At 45.8% G+C, this 17,420-nt stretch overlaps 1 protein-coding gene across 2 annotated transcripts in view; it reads right to left on the minus strand.

Moving 5' to 3' along the window:
* The window catches only part of GCN1 (GCN1 activator of EIF2AK4), a 728,660-nt gene that overhangs the window by 623,077 nt on the left and 88,163 nt on the right, over window positions 1-17,420 (minus strand). For both annotated transcript variants that reach the window (XM_078667658.1, XM_078667659.1), the window contains exons 5-11: window positions 15,429-15,537; window positions 15,202-15,300; window positions 14,970-15,104; window positions 14,101-14,169; window positions 13,241-13,349; window positions 1,491-1,565; window positions 457-585 (exon numbers count right to left, since the gene is read on the minus strand). In XM_078667658.1, coding sequence (XP_078523784.1) covers window positions 457-585; window positions 1,491-1,565; window positions 13,241-13,349; window positions 14,101-14,169; window positions 14,970-15,104; window positions 15,202-15,300; window positions 15,429-15,537 — 725 coding nt within the window. The remainder of the gene's footprint in view (window positions 1-456; window positions 586-1,490; window positions 1,566-13,240; window positions 13,350-14,100; window positions 14,170-14,969; window positions 15,105-15,201; window positions 15,301-15,428; window positions 15,538-17,420) is intronic.

A 17,420-nucleotide genomic window follows, 5' to 3' on the forward strand; every position in this document is an offset into this window, starting at 1 on the left:
GGACTATAATGGCACCAGATGAGAGTGCAGTCACCAGAGTCAGACTCCGTAATGCCATTACAGTGCAGTATCCCATCCACCGCGTAACTCTATGTGCAAGTATGGTCAACAGATTGGCATATTGTATTCACTCAATAGGCAGGAAGTAATCTAGGTAACCTTTGGCCACTCAGTGAGATAGGTAGCAAGATTGAGTACTTAAAGAAAAAAATTGTTATATATTATACATCCATATAATATGACAGGCCTGTATAGCACCCTGTTGCTTTAAAATCAGATCTGCACTGCGGAAATACCCAAACAATCATAGACCCCAGCATCTTAATACTTAAGTTCCTTTACTATTACTTTGAAACATCAGCTGTTCAAGTCCGTATTCTTCCCCCCTCCCCATCAATGGCACAAAGTAATTTTTCCAAAGCCTAACATTGTGTAGCGATTTCTGCTGTGACTCACCGCTTAAAATAGCGAATAGGTGTCTAGTCAGAGATTCAACCGCAGGAGGGTCACTGCACTGCCGAGCAAGATTCCGTAAAGCCACCACAGCTTCGTCCATAAGTTGAGCATTGTTGGATTTTAACTGACCTAGTGAACGAACAGAAAGTCAGGCATGAAGCAGACCGGGAGGTTTTACCAAGCTCCTTTTGAGCAAATGGGAATGAAACATAATGCTAATTTCTCAAGATATGCTGTGCTGCATTATTACAGTTAGGCATATCTGTGAGAATTTTTACAGGGAGCAAACTGGCATACCATTTGGAGTAGGCAAAAATCTAGACAAACTGCATGGAGGTGGTAGTAAAACTAATTTGAGATGCAGAAGACTGAATAAACTATGAAACTAGACGTCTGCGTCTATAGGCATGTGTTGCTCTGTTCAACTTCAAGGATCGTTGCCTCTTGGCAAAGACCCAGCAATTTCTGCTAAGATCCAACATATGGACTATAGCAGTGATGTACGCAACCTGCACAACCTAACCATGTGTTCAAAAGCCAGATGAATAACCAGCTTTACAAAAATGTTCTTGTGTGCTAAAACCTGTAAGCCATGACAAGTGTATGCATCCCATAAGCATTAAAAATCCGTACTCAGAGCTGTCACATACTGCCTTCATAGTAAAGAAATGAAGCTTTGCCTTTAAGAGACCATTTATATTCAAGACCCCAATACACTCAACACTACTCGGATGTTTTATTGCCAGCTGTGCACCTTATTGACAATCACTATTTCAATGCTTCAAATTGGCACATGGGTTTCAAGACTTAACAACTTAAGTGAGAAATTACAACGGTTTGTTTTTTAGTGTGCCTTTCTTCTAGCAAGAGTATAATACTAAGATTCACTTTTATGTGCTGACATTCCCATATGCCCCATGGTTTGTGATCAAAAACCTTGTAGAGTCGGATAGTTAAAGAGGATATTAATAAGTTGTTATTTTTTATGGAGCACCATGTGATATTAATATAACTAGCTTGTGGGAAGTACTTACTGGCCAAACCTCTCCCTATGTCCAGTGCATACTGACTCAGGTCAAGAGTAACAGAAGCAAGTAAGCAGGAGATCGCTGCAAAACAAAAAGGGATTAATGAAGAGTAACATGTACCAAATAAATACCTCACATACAAGCTTGCATGCTTACCTACCTGCCCATGAGAAGACAGACATCAACCTATATTAAAGCACCAAAGACTGGTAACAACTGTGGCAGGAGAACTAATCTATGTCATGCTAGAAGTCTACTACGAAATGCTAGTTTACCGCCAACTGGCCTTAGGCACCAGACAGCATAAGGAACAAGGCAAGTGCTTCAACCGTTATGAACATTCAGTAGTGAAGATCAGCTATTTGCGAAGTCCTTCACTAAATTACCACTGCCTAGTTATTCTAGCTTTTCATCCAAGGCACATCATTATCATTGTACTGACTTGCTTATTCTACCTCTAAACCAGAATCAAAATCCAGAGAAATTTATCAAACATTTTAGTCTCTCCCTCCTACCTCAAAAATTCAGCGACGCAGTTCATAAATTCCATAGAGGACATATACCGAAACAGAAAGGGGCACAGCTCACACTTAACATAGAACAACTGCAGACTAAGAAGCATCGTATATACAATACATTTAGCAGAATGTACTTACCTGTAATACTGATTCTCCAACAAAGACATCATGCAGCACAACAAGTTTTTGGGGAATATTCCTGTGCCGTTAGGATAATCATCAGAAAAATTTACCCCAGATTAATTCTAAAAATGTTGTTTTCAAATGTATTTGCTTCTTTCCGTCCCTAAATTGGTGTTTCACCATCGCCTCTATGCAGAGCTGATCCATATGCCGATAGAGGAAATAGACCACTGTGACGCTATTCAGTCAAGCACCCTTCATATGTCTCAAATGTTCTTATGGGTTCAGCCTCACTTAAGGGTCCCATTTCATCAGAGATCACTGGGAACTAAACCTGTGTTGCCTTACATTTCAACCTCATCTGCCTGTTGTATTGGAACTATGCTGCCATGTTGCGAGCAGGCAAATCATCAGGGAACAATTCTCATAGCGTACACTGTTAGATTAAAAGGCTTCAGGGATTTGGGTTTTAATGCTTGTGAAAGATGGACTTTATCAAGGGCTTAAATTTAAATCCACTCTAGCAAATATTTTCAAGTCATGTTCAGGCACCTGTTTCCTCACGTTTTCTTGGAGTTCATTTCAGAAGCATCATCTCATTGTAAAGATGGGGTAAAAAGAATTGCTTGCAAATGTAAAACAAAAAATACCCAAGTTAGAGAATCGCTTTGACTGGCAGCTAAATTAATTAATTTTTCTTTTATAATGAACTGGTCTACAGTCACAACCTAGTCAGGAGAAACAGTAGCGGTAGACTTTCAGAGCGGTGGGTAAATAAATGATGGAATCTCTGAAACATTTTTAGAAAACAGGATTAGTCCTGTCAAACAAACAGTAAGGTAAGCACACACGAACAAGCCAGAGGCAGATTAGCCTCAAGGTTGTGTCACAGATATTATGTATTTTCTCTTCTTTTTATTGCCCTTCTTAAATTACACATGCTAATCAATCAATAGTAAATATGTGTGATCAACAGAATGCACATTTAGTTTATATTATGTTCTACAACATGTTAATCAAGTATTAAGAGTAGCAAGAATTTTTGCACTGCACACAAAATATACCAACTCCAAATGCCTTACTAATACCAGACAATAAGGGCATGTTCAACACGGATGGCTCTGTACAACCTGGGGTTAGTACTAAATAAAAATATAATTTGGCTTCTGCTGCAATGCAGGACATTTTTTACGCTGTTCTTGCTTTTGAAGCATTCAAGGTAATTTGTGTTGAAAGTGTCGCACCTGCAATTTGCTTAGAACAGAACTGTTTCTACCTTTTGAAGGTCATATTTTTATTACTGTACTGTGAATATTTGTTGTTTTGGTCTTGTTTGGTTTAGATAAAGATTACTTATTTTTCTAAACTGGTGGGGTGTCCATTCATAGTGTTTTCACTGTATTACTGTATGTGTTCACAAATGCTTTACACACTGCCTCTGAGATAAGATTGTCTGGTCGTGCCAAGCTAGAAAGGGGGTGAGCAGGGGTTCTTTTAGAAGTATCCCCCTTACCCTGACTAGGAAGAAGGGTCCCTACTTGGACAAAGGTGTAAACCCTTGCCAACTAGAGCCCCCCCATTTCTAACATTGGTGGTCAGCGGTGAGGATCTGGACTTGCATTTGTGTCTTACATACAGTGATTGGTGTACACTACTATTATAGTGCAGACCATCATGTGACCACATACAATTACTGGAGCTTTTGCCTTGGAATTGTTTGCAACTCGAGACCTGCCAATTTTCACCATGCGTAAACCAGCATCACTTGCATCTACGGATATTGAATTCGTAGAGGATAGGGTTGAAACCTACACTGTGCCACAACTGAAAGCGGTCCGCAAAAAATTGAAAATCTCGTAAGCGGCCTCACAAGAAAGGAGGAATACCAAAAGATGCTGCGGGCCTGGTTTGAATCGAGGAATGCCAGTGAGCATACCGAAGAGCCTATGGTAGAGGATGAAAATTTAGATGGGCAGCATGATAGGCTAGTGGGTCTGCCTGGAGAGAAGTTACCCTCGGGGGTGGGACCACAGCAGTGTTATTCAAAGGGCCTGTCTCCAGAGGAGTTGGAGGACAGGGAGAGAAGCAGAGTGCATGAGTTGGAGCTTACGCAGCTCAGGCTGGGGAAGGAGTATGAAACGGAGAGAAAGAAATTGGAGTTAGAGAAGCAGAAACTGGTCATGGAAGAAAAGAGGATGCTCTAAAAACATGAGAGGTTTGAAGGAGCTGGACATTAAGCCCAAAAGTGCAGAGTCCAGTTCCAATAATGGCAGGATGTTGCCAGTGCCTAGAGAAGGGAAGGTGTACATCCCCAAGGAAGTGATTAAGGATTTTGTAACGAGTGAGGACATTGGTCAGTGGTTTAAGGTATATGAGGTAGAAATGAGGTCCAATAGAATCGTTGAGAGAGACTGGGGAGCAGAATTGTGTAGCCGCTTCATGACGGAGGGGAGGGAAACTTTGCTAGCCCTACTGAGCGAGGAGCAAATGCCTTATGCCCACATGAAGGAAGCCTTGATCAGGAGTTTTGGTTTGACTCCAGAACTATACAGGAAGAAGTTTAGGAACTGTAAGAATCTTGAGTCAAGCACTTGGGTGGAGTATGAGTCCCATTTCTGCAGAGCACTGGATAGTTGGGTGAAGTGTAGCCATGTGAATGACTTGCAGGGGCTCTATGATTTGGTTGCATGGGAGTACCTGTCTAGTAGTTCTTTTCCAGAGCTGTGCCAGCATTTGATTGACAGTAAGCTGACTGACCCCAGGAAGCTTGATGTGGAGGCAGACTGCTGAGTCAGTTTCAGTTTGGAAAGCTTTATTCGATCATTAAAAACAATCATAAAAGCACATAAAAACACAACAGGTTTAACATGACAATAAAATAGGGGGACATCAATCATGGGCAATGACCATCGGTTAATTAAAAGAAAAGACCATGCTTTTCCTAGCAGCCACAGATTTCAAGATATATACAGCTGTAAAAAAACACACATTCATCAAGTGCAAATAGCAGCCTCATAGCAGAATTAACAGACGACACAGAGTATTTTTAAAAAAGTGGTTTAAGATAAGCAATACGAAGGTACAAGTACAGAGGGCAAATAAACAGAAAGTGCACAGTACTTTGCTTCGTGCTCCCATCACATGGGCAGAAAACAGAGGGATGTTTTTTTATACAGGGGAAGGCCACCAGATCGTGTACAATACCTAATCTTAACCTAGTAAGGACGTACCGATGAGAGGGCCAAGTGACCTCCTTTAAATACTTTGGAAAGCCAGAACTAACCAAGTTGTTATAATAAAATTGATGGGTTAAGAGCTGGCTTGAGGCGTCACTACGCCGTTTGGCTTTTTCCCCAGATATGTACGTTTTAGCTCCTTCTTGGGAATATCAATGGCACTGGCTGGATCTTCTAAAACGTTCAGGTCAAATATATCTTTAAAAGATGTTACCACGTAATTAAGCCAGGGGATCAAGGAGCATTTGTCCAAACGGAGACAATCATTAATGATTCTCCTGGTGAAGCCTGTTTCCTCCTTGGCCCATATCGATCGCCAGGCTAGCAGGGGTCTTAGTCCAATGAGGTCTGTTAAATACTCCAACCTTACTTCCTGGTGTGTCAGCCCAGTAGAGGCAGATGTTGGGAGGCAGAGGAGTTTTTTTTTTAATTTATTTTCCTCTACTTGCAGATCCCCATGAGGACAGTGGCCCCAAACTCCAGAACCATAAAGAGCTACTGAGACACATCTATGACGATATATATGCAACATGTCATATACACGTCTACTACCCAGTTTGGAAGCAAATTTAAAAATGCCAAAGGCACTTTTGCCCATCTTAGCTTTAACGTTAAAAATCTCCTCTGTCCACATGCCACTACTGCTAAAGGTAATGCCCAGGTAGCAGAATTTATCAACTACCTGAATTATTTGCTCTTCGATCTGGAAAGATCTTAATTTCCTTACTTTATTTCCACAGGACATAATAAACGTTTTGGAATTATTGATCTTCAATTTCCTGCCCCTAATGAAATCTGAAAATCTATCCATTAGTCTCTGTAAGCCTAAAGGTGTACTTGATAAAAGGACCGTATCGTCTGCATAGAGCAGCACAGGAATTGCTTGGCCCGCAGCTTGTGGTGCATCAGAATTAACCAATTTCAAGTCAGTGTCAATAGCATTGATAAAAAGGGAGAAAAGGAGAGGGGCAAGGACACAGCCTCGCCGAGTACCAGACTTAACATCGATATTATTGGTGCATTCCCCCGCTTGACCAAAACGTATCAGAGCCGATAGCTTAGTGTACATTCTAGCCAAAAAATGAATGATTGCGGCAGGGGCGCCCAATGCAGTACCAGGGTCCACAAAGGTCATGTAGGAGACTCTGCAAAAGGTGGGCAGGTGCCCCAGCAGAACAGTGGAGGGGAGGGGGGGTGGGGGGGGGAAGAGTAAACAGAAGAAATTCGAAAAAAGGGCCCCCAAAGAAATTCCCAAGAGAACCAAGAGAAAGGTTCCCAGCCCCCCAGTGTGAAGAAGCCAAGGGTCCCATCAGGCAAACCTGTCCAGAAGGGCCCCAGGGCATGTTATGCTTATGGTCAGGTGGTCCACTTCATAGGGCACCCTAGGTGACCGAAGACAGACATTACTGCACCCACAGGTGCTCGTGAGTAGGCTATAGTGGCCTGGGGGGAAGGGGGAGGGAGGGAGTCAGGTTCCCAGGAAGGGGGGGGAGGGGAAGGGAGTATGCAGAAATGACCCTGGTCTCTTTAGGAGACAGTGAGATGGTTCCAAGAGCTCATCTGCCTGATAACACTAAAAAATACAGGCAGTGGGTGACCATCAATGGCCATAGTGTGGAAGCTCTGAGAGAAACTGAAGCTAGTGCGACAGCTGTCAGTTGTTGGATAGTGTCTGAGGAGCAGGTGGTCCCCAACACATTCTACCCTGTAGTTGCAGTCGACAAGACGGGTGTGCCTCTGCGAAGAGGTCCAGGTTCCCTTTGAGAGTGTGTGTGTGTGTGGAGGAGGGGGGGCGGGAGGCGGGGGGGGTTCTCGGGTACCTTGAAAATAGCTGTGAGGCTAGCCATGCCTGTTGACTGTATGCTAGGCAACGATTTGGAGAGTTCCCCTTGGGAAAAGGTGGAGTGTAAGTCTCATTTTGGGCATGTGTGACCACTCGGTCTATGGCAGCCGGTAAGTGCAATCAAGAGGACCTGGAGCCTGAAACAGTGGCCCAGGTGCCTGCCAGGAAGAGAAGAATGCAAAAACAAGTTGATGGACAGAATCGTTTTTTTACTCACCATGCCATTCCATTTTGAACCCAGCTATATGCAAATGAGTCTTGACCCTGTGCCCCATGGGAACAGTCCAGCCCGAACTGCCAAGGAAGAGAAGAGGCAGGTGGCGCAGGAAACTGGCCCCCGAAATTCCCACGGTCCAGGAGGAAGCAAACATTGAGGGGGATGCCCCGGAGTCTACAGGGGAGCAAGTGACGAACTGGGGGATCTGCCTGAACAGACCCATTGGCAGCATGACGGGGGCCCCTACAGGGAGGAATTCTGCCAGGAGCCGCAGAGATGCCCTTCTCATGGTGGTTTGAGGCAGCAGACTGCAAACCAGGCAGCAGGTGATCCGTCTGGATCGCATTGGATTTACTGCGAGAATGGTCTGCTGTATAGTGAGCCTAAGGTTGCTGAACCTGGGTCAGCCCGTGTGCTGGTGGTACCCCAGCGCTTCAGAGCCTTCCTACTGAGGCTGGCTCATGATGTGCCTTTGACAGGGCATTTGGGGCAAGACAAGACCTTTGAAAGGCGTGTCATCCACTTTTACTGACCCCAAATGCGTAAGAGCTCGGACACGCATTTTAGGTCTTGCCAGGCAAGTGGTTAGAGTGGGCGGAAGTGCATGGCTCCTCTCCAACCTTTCCTTGTAGTTTGCACCTCCTTTGAGAGGGTGGGCATTGAGATTGTGGGGCCTCTGGCTCCCCAGACAGCCAAGGCCAACAGGTTCATCCTCGTCATGGTGGACCATGCCACCCAGTACCCAGAAGCCATCTCTCTCTGGACTGTAACAGCCCCCATGGTGGATCATGCTTTAATGGGGATTCTCTCCCGAATAGGGTTCCCCAGCAAAGTGGTGTAAGACCGGGGTACCAACTTCCTATCTAAGTAAATAAAGTAAATAAATGGACCAAGTGCCCATCAAAACGTCAGTGAGGGCCTCGTTGAACGGCAGCATAGGCTCCGAAGAGCTTACTGGCGGTTGAAGCACCTCAGTGAGGAGGTCAGTCCTCACGGCCGCTGCAGTGAGCTCAAGTGCCAAGGCCTTGGTTGCCCTGTGCAACACCACAGCATAGGTAGCCCCCTCCTCTGTAGCCACCAAAGGAGGAGAGAGAAAACCAGTGTCAGGCATTGTGTCAAGACAACTGGCATACCCCAGCTCATCTGCTCAGTCCTGACGTAACTGGCACTGCTGTGCCAGAGGGTCCTCAGACCCCTCCCAGTCCTCCCCTTCATCCATGTCCTGATAAACAGGCATAAAGGACGGAGCCGGGTCATAGGTAAAGGGCTCACCCATCGACGCCGGAGACGGCGCGGAGCGGTGACATTCCGACGTCGGACCAGGAGCGGGGCTGAAACCAGGGACGGTGGCGTCCCAAGATGGGGCCGGGATTAGGCACCGTACGGGTCTGTGCCAGCGGAGGATTTGTGAGGTCGACTGGCGTCAACCAGGATCCAGGCCTGGATTCCCGTGGGGTCCTGCGGCGCCGGTACCCGAAGTCGCAGACAATGCCGGGGCCGAAGCCGCCAGCACGCTAGGACCCCCAGTCGCACCGCGGGGCCCAAGGTGCACCGGCAGGCCTCGACGGCAGAAAGAGAGTCCTCACGACCACGAAGAAATCTCGCCAGAGTCGCATTAAGCCCAGGGACCGGACGGTGTGGACCTGGACGCGACTCCTGCGGCTCCAGCGGAGCCGCGCGGGTGGTGCCACCTGAATACTCGGCCGTGTCGAGAAACCAGCTAGGGGAGTCAGAAGAGCGATGTCGCTACTTCGACTTTTTCTTTCCATGCCTCGACTTACCTGAGTGCGAGGACTTGGAGCCCGACGAGCGGTGATGGCTGCGGCTCCGCAACCTGTCCCTCGACTTCCTCCTCGATCGAGACCTCGAGCGGCACGGAGCTGACTGCCGGAGCACGAGAAGCTTACGGGAGCGCTTCTCCCTAACTTTCGAAGTCCAAGCCCGGCAGTCGGGCACGACTTGTCGTCGTGGTCGGCCCCTTAACAGTAGAGGCACTGGCGGTGGGGGTCGGTAACCGACATCAGTCGGTGACAGGCGTCACACGGCTTGAAACCGGCCATCCCTACCTGCACCAGGAGTCAAAGTCGACTCGAAAAAGATAGTCAAAAGAACAAAAAGTCTTACCGGATCTGCGCTTGCCAACGCGGAAAAAAGAAGAACTGACGTCAGTGCACGAGGGCCGCGTCCAAGTACTCCGACAACGTCATTCCGGCGATCACGCCGCCGATGACGGACGTGGAGCCGCAGACGACACCTACCGACACGCAGGGATACTGCTGATGAAAACTTTCCGGATCCAGTCTGACGCCCGGGGATATTCTAAGGTAAGGAATCAATGGAGAAGGACTTCTCAAAGTGCAATTAGACCAATTATATGAATAATGTGATAGGACTGATCCATTGCACAAAAGTTACAGTTTTTCCCAGGGAGATTTTTTGGGGAGCAGAACTCGCACGCCCATCAAGTGCCAGCCACTCTAGAAAAACAAACAAAAAAGCTAATAGGGCTAAAACCAAATTATGATTAGCTACCCTGACAGTATTTATACAGTAGGTGGGTTAGGGAAGCCCATAGAACCACTATTTAAGTTTCAACATTTAGTGTGATGCATAAAGTCCGGAAGGGGACTTTTTTAATTTCCTGTATTCCACATGAGACCTCTAATTAAGATGGCACTCCACCCAGGGGTACAAGATTTAGCATGTTAAAAGACTTTGATGAAATGAAGAAAACATTGAAAAGAAGGACCTTTGCTTTGCAGAAAGCATAGCTCGTTTATCATAGGAACAATTGGAATACATTGAAATCATTAGAATTAAGTCAGAACTAGTCAGCAAAAGGTTGCAAAACTTAAATATGCATATAAAATGCAAAATCAAGGTCACTGTGGAAAAGCTCCTGGAAACCAATAGAACTGCTTCAAAAAAATAACTGGGGGAGGAGCCAAGCTCGCGTCCGAGATGGCCGCGTTTTAGCTCGGCTCCGTTCACTCTCCTGTCTGCAACAACTATCCTGTACTTTCTCCTGCCCCGGGAAGTATTCTACGATGTGCAGTGGAACGACGATAACTCACAGACACTTACCGTTTGCTTCGGTGGTTCCTGGGTGTCACGGATCCTGAGTTACGCCCCTGTCTGCTTCGGGGCCTCCGGAGCGGCCGGGCCTGGCACTCCTTGGCGGCGCCCGGGCTGGACGGGGCGCGGTGGCCGGCCCTTGGTGGTGGTGTGGAGTCGGTCGGAGGGCCGATGTGCTAATAGACCGATTGCGGCCTCCCGGCCCTGAACCGGTGGTCCTGCGGCCTGGTGTTGGGGCGCTGGCTTCCATGGACGGGGTTAACCGTACATCTGGCTCGTCTCCCCTTTGTTCTCCGGCCCGGCCATTTTGAGTTCCTCCGCCCGGACTCGGAGAACGTTGCCGGCGGCGTATGGGGAGCTGGCGCATCGCCTTCTTCTGGTGACCCCCCTTCCTGCCCTGGAGGCACCTCCGCTGGTGGTTGCCGGTATCCTGTTTTGCCCCGCTGTTCTCCGGGCGGGGGTCAGTGTCCGCAGCGGCCCCGCCGGGCTTCTAAGACGGCGGCCGGCCCCATGAATCTCGGCCTTGCTGGGACTGGCGATGCGGGTCCGCCGCACGGCACGTTTGCTGAATACCATAAAGGTGAGCCTACGCTTGGCGACATCCTCGCCGCCCTGCGCTCCTGGGGGGCGCCCATGACCGCACCTATCTCTATCCTGGAGAGAGGTCCCTTGGCTGGGCCTGCCGGACTCCCCCCGGTTTGTGCGGCATCATCTCTGTTGTGTGCTGCTAGAACTTTCCTGGGGGTCGTGGACCTGGAGGCTGCTGTTGGTGTGGATATACGGAAGTCCGCTGCGCTTTTTCATCCTGTGCCTCCTTCTGCTCAGGAGGTCCGCCAGCCGGATCCCGTCTGGATCGACCTCGATGGGTCTCCTTTTCCTCTTTTGCCTCACATGGCCGAACGAAGATCCTGTGACTGCGCCGCTGGACCGGCTTTCTCCGTATTCTCATCGGAACTGTGCCTGCTTTGCCTGAGGTGGTTATTGTACTTTCTGGATCATCCGGGTCGCGATCGCTATGACTTGATTGTAATTTTGATTCGACTCCCTGTTATTCACCTCCGGTTCCATGTGCTCTGGTTCCTGGTGCGTTGGACGATTACAGTTTGCGAAAAACGAGGACAGGGTTGAGCTGATCTTGCCTCGGTGGACTGTTATTTTGTGGTATGGTTGGGTGATCCGTTTATAATTGTATGATCATGTTTGATACTTCTTTACGTTCCTGGAACTTATCCGTGTGTTTACTTTCTTCCCGTGGGCTCTGAGTATTTTCGGGCGGGGGGTGGGAGCTGAAGGGGTTTTGATTCTGTGGCTCCTCTCCCGCTGTTTTTCCCTGTTTTCCCTTCCCCCCCTTTTTTATCTCAGTGTTTCTTTCTTTCTTATATTTCTTCTATATTTCGGGTTCTAATTAGGGCGACAGGCACGCTGCTGGGGGGTAGGCCATAGCCTGGTGCAGGGTGGGCTGTGCGGGGTGGAGGGGGGGTCTGTTTTATGGTATCTTCCCATGTTCCTCTTTTTGGTTCTATGGCTCTTATGTATCCCCTTATTTCGTGGCGCGGTGGCGGCACGTCGCCCCCCGGGGTGTCTGTGCTGACATGGCCCTTTTGGTATATCTGCTGTCACGGTTTACTACGCATTCATTTCTCCTGTTGCCACTAGTTCCATGTGCCGAATTCGTATTGGGTGCTTTGTTAGCCGTGGGGGGCGTGCACTGACGCTGCGCCTTCACTTTCCCCCTCCTTTTTTCCTATGTCCTCTTCTTCCCTTATTTTCCCTTTCCCCCCCCATTTTTCTTTTCCTCCCCTGGGTTGTTGTAACGGAGGGCTTTTAGTTTTGAAAGCTTATTTTTCGCTGTTGTCTTATTCTGTGCCCTGGTAGTGGTGGGAGCGCGTTGAGCAACGATTGTGATTATTATTGATGTGGGACTCACGTTCTGCCTTTGCCAAAATGTGACTGTTCTTTTGGTCTTTTCCTGTAATCGAGACTTCTGCTTGCTCACGGCTCACCACGGCCCTCTGGACTTTACAGATTGTCATTATCCTGCGACACCCTTTTTCTATTATAAAATTAACCTACTCTCATCCTGTCCGTGATGGCGGCTCGAAGACTTGTTACCTTTGCCTTTCATATGAGCTATTTAGAAATCCTGTTGTCTCTCCTGTATCGCCTCGTATGTCTCTTTATTGTGGTGGCCGGCCCGGTGGGTTGTAGGCCCGTATCTGTGAGCGCCTTCTGTACAATAAAGGTTTTTAAAAAAAAAAAAAAAAAAATAACTGGGGAATGAAGAGCTACCATAAAAGTCAAATTATTTCAACAATCTGTTTAAAGATGGGTTAACAGTTGAATAAGTTTGGAACTCTAAAGTGGATATGGCGTTTTCTATTGTTATTCTTGTAACCTAGGTGTTATTCAAACATCAAAAACAGCAGTTTTTCTACTAGAGTGCAAAGGTCTTTAATAGAGATGATAAGATGATGGTAACTGGCCAACACCCTGCAGCAGGATTTAAAGGACTGGTCTTTCATTTTGGTTAAGGAAGCTTCCTCTGACTGCCCCGTTGAATAGTTTATCATATTGACTGATCTGAAATACCAATGCCACACACCACACTTTAAACTCCCTTACAGACTGTACAATACACGAACACCAGAAAGCACTTCACAACTTTTCTACCAACAATTATCTCCTTTTGCAGTTCCCCACCCATTCAATAAACCCCATAAGGTTACTCCCATGCAGTCACTTACTTTCAATTACATTTTCTGGGCTTCGGAGAAGTGATTTCTGAAGGGCCGGCAGAACTAGCTCTTTAAATTCAGCGTGAGAGAGATGCCGGATCAATGGAGAGCAGTTATCCTAGAAGAGACAACCAGTCACCTGAAGAAAACTGGGTCAAACCACAAAACACAGAGCCAGAGAGAGACAAGCAATTGGCACCTATTTCAGCTCACTTAACCAGAAACACTTCTGGTAGAGTGAGGTAAAACACCGATGCACTCATTCTCTATTCATAAAGTAATACATAACCGGAGTCCACTCAAGATCAGCCAGTCGTGTCAGCGCAATAGTAACCAATAGGTTACTACTAATAGTCTCCAGAAGAAGCCAACATGGTCTTGGAGATCCAAAGCCTATAGTAATCTAATAGTTGGGCACATTTTCAGACTAAACAGCCAAAGTGGTAATCTATCTTGATCTGTGAAACATGGAAAACTGTGTTTTGTCAGGCTCATTAACACGAAAACCATTAGAAGAGCTTGTGCTTTGTACTCTTGTTTTGTCTCGTTTCTTGAATAGGTGTGTGCATGTTAGGGCCCCACCTGTCCAACCCTATTTATTTTTCCTGTACATCAACACAACACGACAGGGTCATAATGTTGCCATAACTCGGGCTCTTAAATGACAACGTGCTGGAAGAATAAACTAAAAGTGTGTCAGGATCTTCCCTGTCATCATTTAACTCTACTGTACGAGAGGCCTGCACAAGCATACAAACAAGCATATTAGCTTAACCTGCAAAGGGGTCAACATGTTGACATTAGTACAAGACAGTCATCATCTTAGTGCTACAACAAAGACAGTTTAAAGACCAAACGAGTACTCTTACCAGAAGATGCTTCTGCGGCTTTAGCTTACTCATCATAATCATTTTCATGTAGAAATCCAACAGGGCACCCTGCAGGAAAGACCAAACCAGGTTTTCACATAAACTCTCAATCATCAACAAACGGCACAATCACTATATTGCATCCTAAGTGCTCCACATTTACTCATTCCAGCCACTTGACAACTTCCTCAACTTTGTTCCTCATGAAATGAAGCATCCACAGAATCAACAAGTGGCACCAAGCGGGATGGATCATATTGCAAATGAGCATCAACTTCATGTTCTCAATCAAATTTATATCAATCTCTACATTTTTCATCAAACTTAAACCAGCTTCCTTAGAGACATCCTCCCACCCACCAAACGAGTCCATCTTCTCAGCAACTCAGCTCCCACAAGCCATGTCCCTGGTTCAATCATTTGCAGCTCTAGCACTACTTTATGAGAATACCCAACACCTTGATCTAAGACCCTGCATATCAACACCATCACAGAGACCCTTAAGTACCACGTCATCCAAATGTTTCTACAGCCTTCATTTTCCATGCATCAGAGTTCTTGACTAACTAGGTCACTTCGTGCTTAAAGGCACTCACTGCACTTCCATTATGTTTACATCGCATTTTTTATGTTACAATTTTAATTTGAGGTACAATATTCTGGATCACACACCCAGAATTTCTAGTAGAAACTCTCATATTAAAGTCAAGGTAGAAGCGCTCCGCTGTGAATCCACAAGCCTAGAAAATAGGCATCTGTCAAAATTCACCTGGGGACGACTTTACAGAATGGTCCTGTCACATCATCTGTCTCAAAGTGGGCCCTAAAGAAAAATAACACTGTAGCACAGCACTGCATATGGCACTTGCCTTGTGTTTGTTAACTACTTCCATTTCTTTCTGAGTCATGCAGAACTGCACCAGGAGTCCCAGCATCCCTGTGTAGTTCTGGTTGGGCTCCAGACCAAGGGTAGTGGCCAGGTACTGATCCACCAATCCAGGATTCTAAATAAAAATAGGACACCCAATTAAAGCAAGGACAATGCATAGAACACAAAAGAGTAGATCAGAGTGCTTGTAGAAGCAGACAATGAAAAGTAACCTCTTTCCAAAGATGGTTTAATTTCTTGACAACTCCTTGCACAGCATGCTGGTGTGATCCTCCCAGCACTTCCATTAACAAGAGGCATTGAACTTCAACCTAAGACAGAGAAAACAAACTTTTGAGGATCCATACAACACGTTAGCATTCAATTACACACAAGCAGCAGAACGCCACCCGTGCAACATCTCTTCCACCAACTACATCTGACAATTCAAGAAACTTACAAGTTTTTGCCATAATTCGCCTTGTCGTTTGTCAGGTGTTTGGAAGACAGTCGGCATGAGGAGGCCAGTCCAGGAGAAGGCCAATGCAGCAGCTGACCCGCTGCTCTTACTGCAAGATGGAAACAGAGAGCTATTTATATACTATCATGGCAAACCTGTTGCAATGGACAAACATTATAGCAACCAACCCAGCTACCAGACCACCTGAAATTATTCTTTCCAAGAGATCAAGAAAATAACTGTTGTGAAGGCCATCACATTTAACATATGCCCTTCACTCAATTCAATAACCAGAGTACAGAGCAGGCCTTTTTATTTTTCATCACAAATAGGGGTCAGTGTTACTGCCTAGACCATTTATTCCACAACAGGCAAATAGGGAAGCATACTTGCCTATGATAACAAATATTATAGACCAAACTTACAGCCAACATGCAATGCTTTGTAAATAAAGTTATTATGGGGTAACCCAGTATCCCTCAGACCCTGGGCAATACAGTTTCGTGTATACAATGGTTCTGTCGGGTATGTAACCTGATCACTTCAAAATATGCATGAATTATTCAACATATACATTTAGCCATGGTTATATCAATTAGCATGTCCCTTAGAACAAATCATTGAATGTATATCCACACAAAAACAACAAAGATCAAAGAACAAATCAAAAAAACGAAAAACAGGGTACATGTGGGTTTAAATCACTGAATTGTTTTTTCATTCATAGAAACCCTGTGATAATGCATCAGTAATAAATCAGTAATCAGAGTACTTTATAATGAACGGCGCATCAAGTACAGTGGGTGCAATGTGACATATTGTGCACAAGTGACATAAAAATGGTGATTTATATACAAGTATTTGTGGGTCTAAAGCGGGTCTTCTTTAGGACGGGGGGAAGGGGCTAGTGATACGGTGCCTAGTGGCCCTTTGTTCGTTGGACCTGGGACTCAATCTGATCGATCCCTGCCGAGGGTGCACCGCTCGACTCAGATCGCGATTGAGATCGCGATTGAGTCCCTTCTCAGATAACCAGACTGTTTGATCAGATCGCAAAATTGCGGCTGCTAATATAAACAACGAGAAGCTTCTAAAGAAATAAGCCTCGGTTGTTCTGGAGAGTGAACACACACCATATGAATTCCGCTGGAGGGATTCATCTGCCAAATATTTGAAAACACTACGAGTGATGGTTCTCAATTACCCCGCCCGGGTCCAACGAACAAAGGGCCACTAGGCGCCGTATCAATGTCCCCTTCCCCCCGTCCTGAAGACGACCCGCTTTAGACCCACAAATAAGGCGTCCAGAGGGTTGAAACGTCGACGATACAATACCATTGGACCTGTTATGAAAATCCAGTTAACATAAGCCAATTGATGTGGCACACTGGACTGAACAGTTACTGAATACTAAAACTGGCCTTACAGAAACTTTCTTTCCCCCCCTTCCCTCCCTCACTCACTTGTATATAAATCACCATTTTTATGTCACTTGTGCACAATATGTCACATTGCACCCACTGTACTTGATGCACCGTTCATTATAAAGTACTCGGATTACTGATTTATTACTGATGCATTATCACAGGGTTTCTATGAATGAAAAAACAATTTAGTGATTAAAACCCACATGTACCCTGTTTTTTGATTTGTTCTTTGATCTTTGTTGTTTTTGTGTGGATTTACATTCAATGATTTGTTCTAAGGGACATGCTAATTGATATAACTATGGCTAAATGTATATGTTGAATAATTCATGCATATTTTGAAGTGATCAGTTTACATACCCGACAGAACCATTGTATACACGGAACATGCAATGCTCTGGCATAATTTTAGGAAACAATTGTATTTCAGTAAATAGTTTTAAAAGGGCCTTTGAGGAAAAGGTACAAAACGAGCTCTATTAGTAATTCCACTTCATTAAGAATCAGGATTCGAAAAGTCACTTTTAGAGGATGCCTGGGTGATGTTTTGAAGTTGTGTTTTGAC

This window comes from Lissotriton helveticus, chromosome 11, assembly GCF_964261635.1.
Source record: "Lissotriton helveticus chromosome 11, aLisHel1.1, whole genome shotgun sequence".
Taxonomy (NCBI): Eukaryota; Metazoa; Chordata; class Amphibia; order Caudata; family Salamandridae; genus Lissotriton; species Lissotriton helveticus.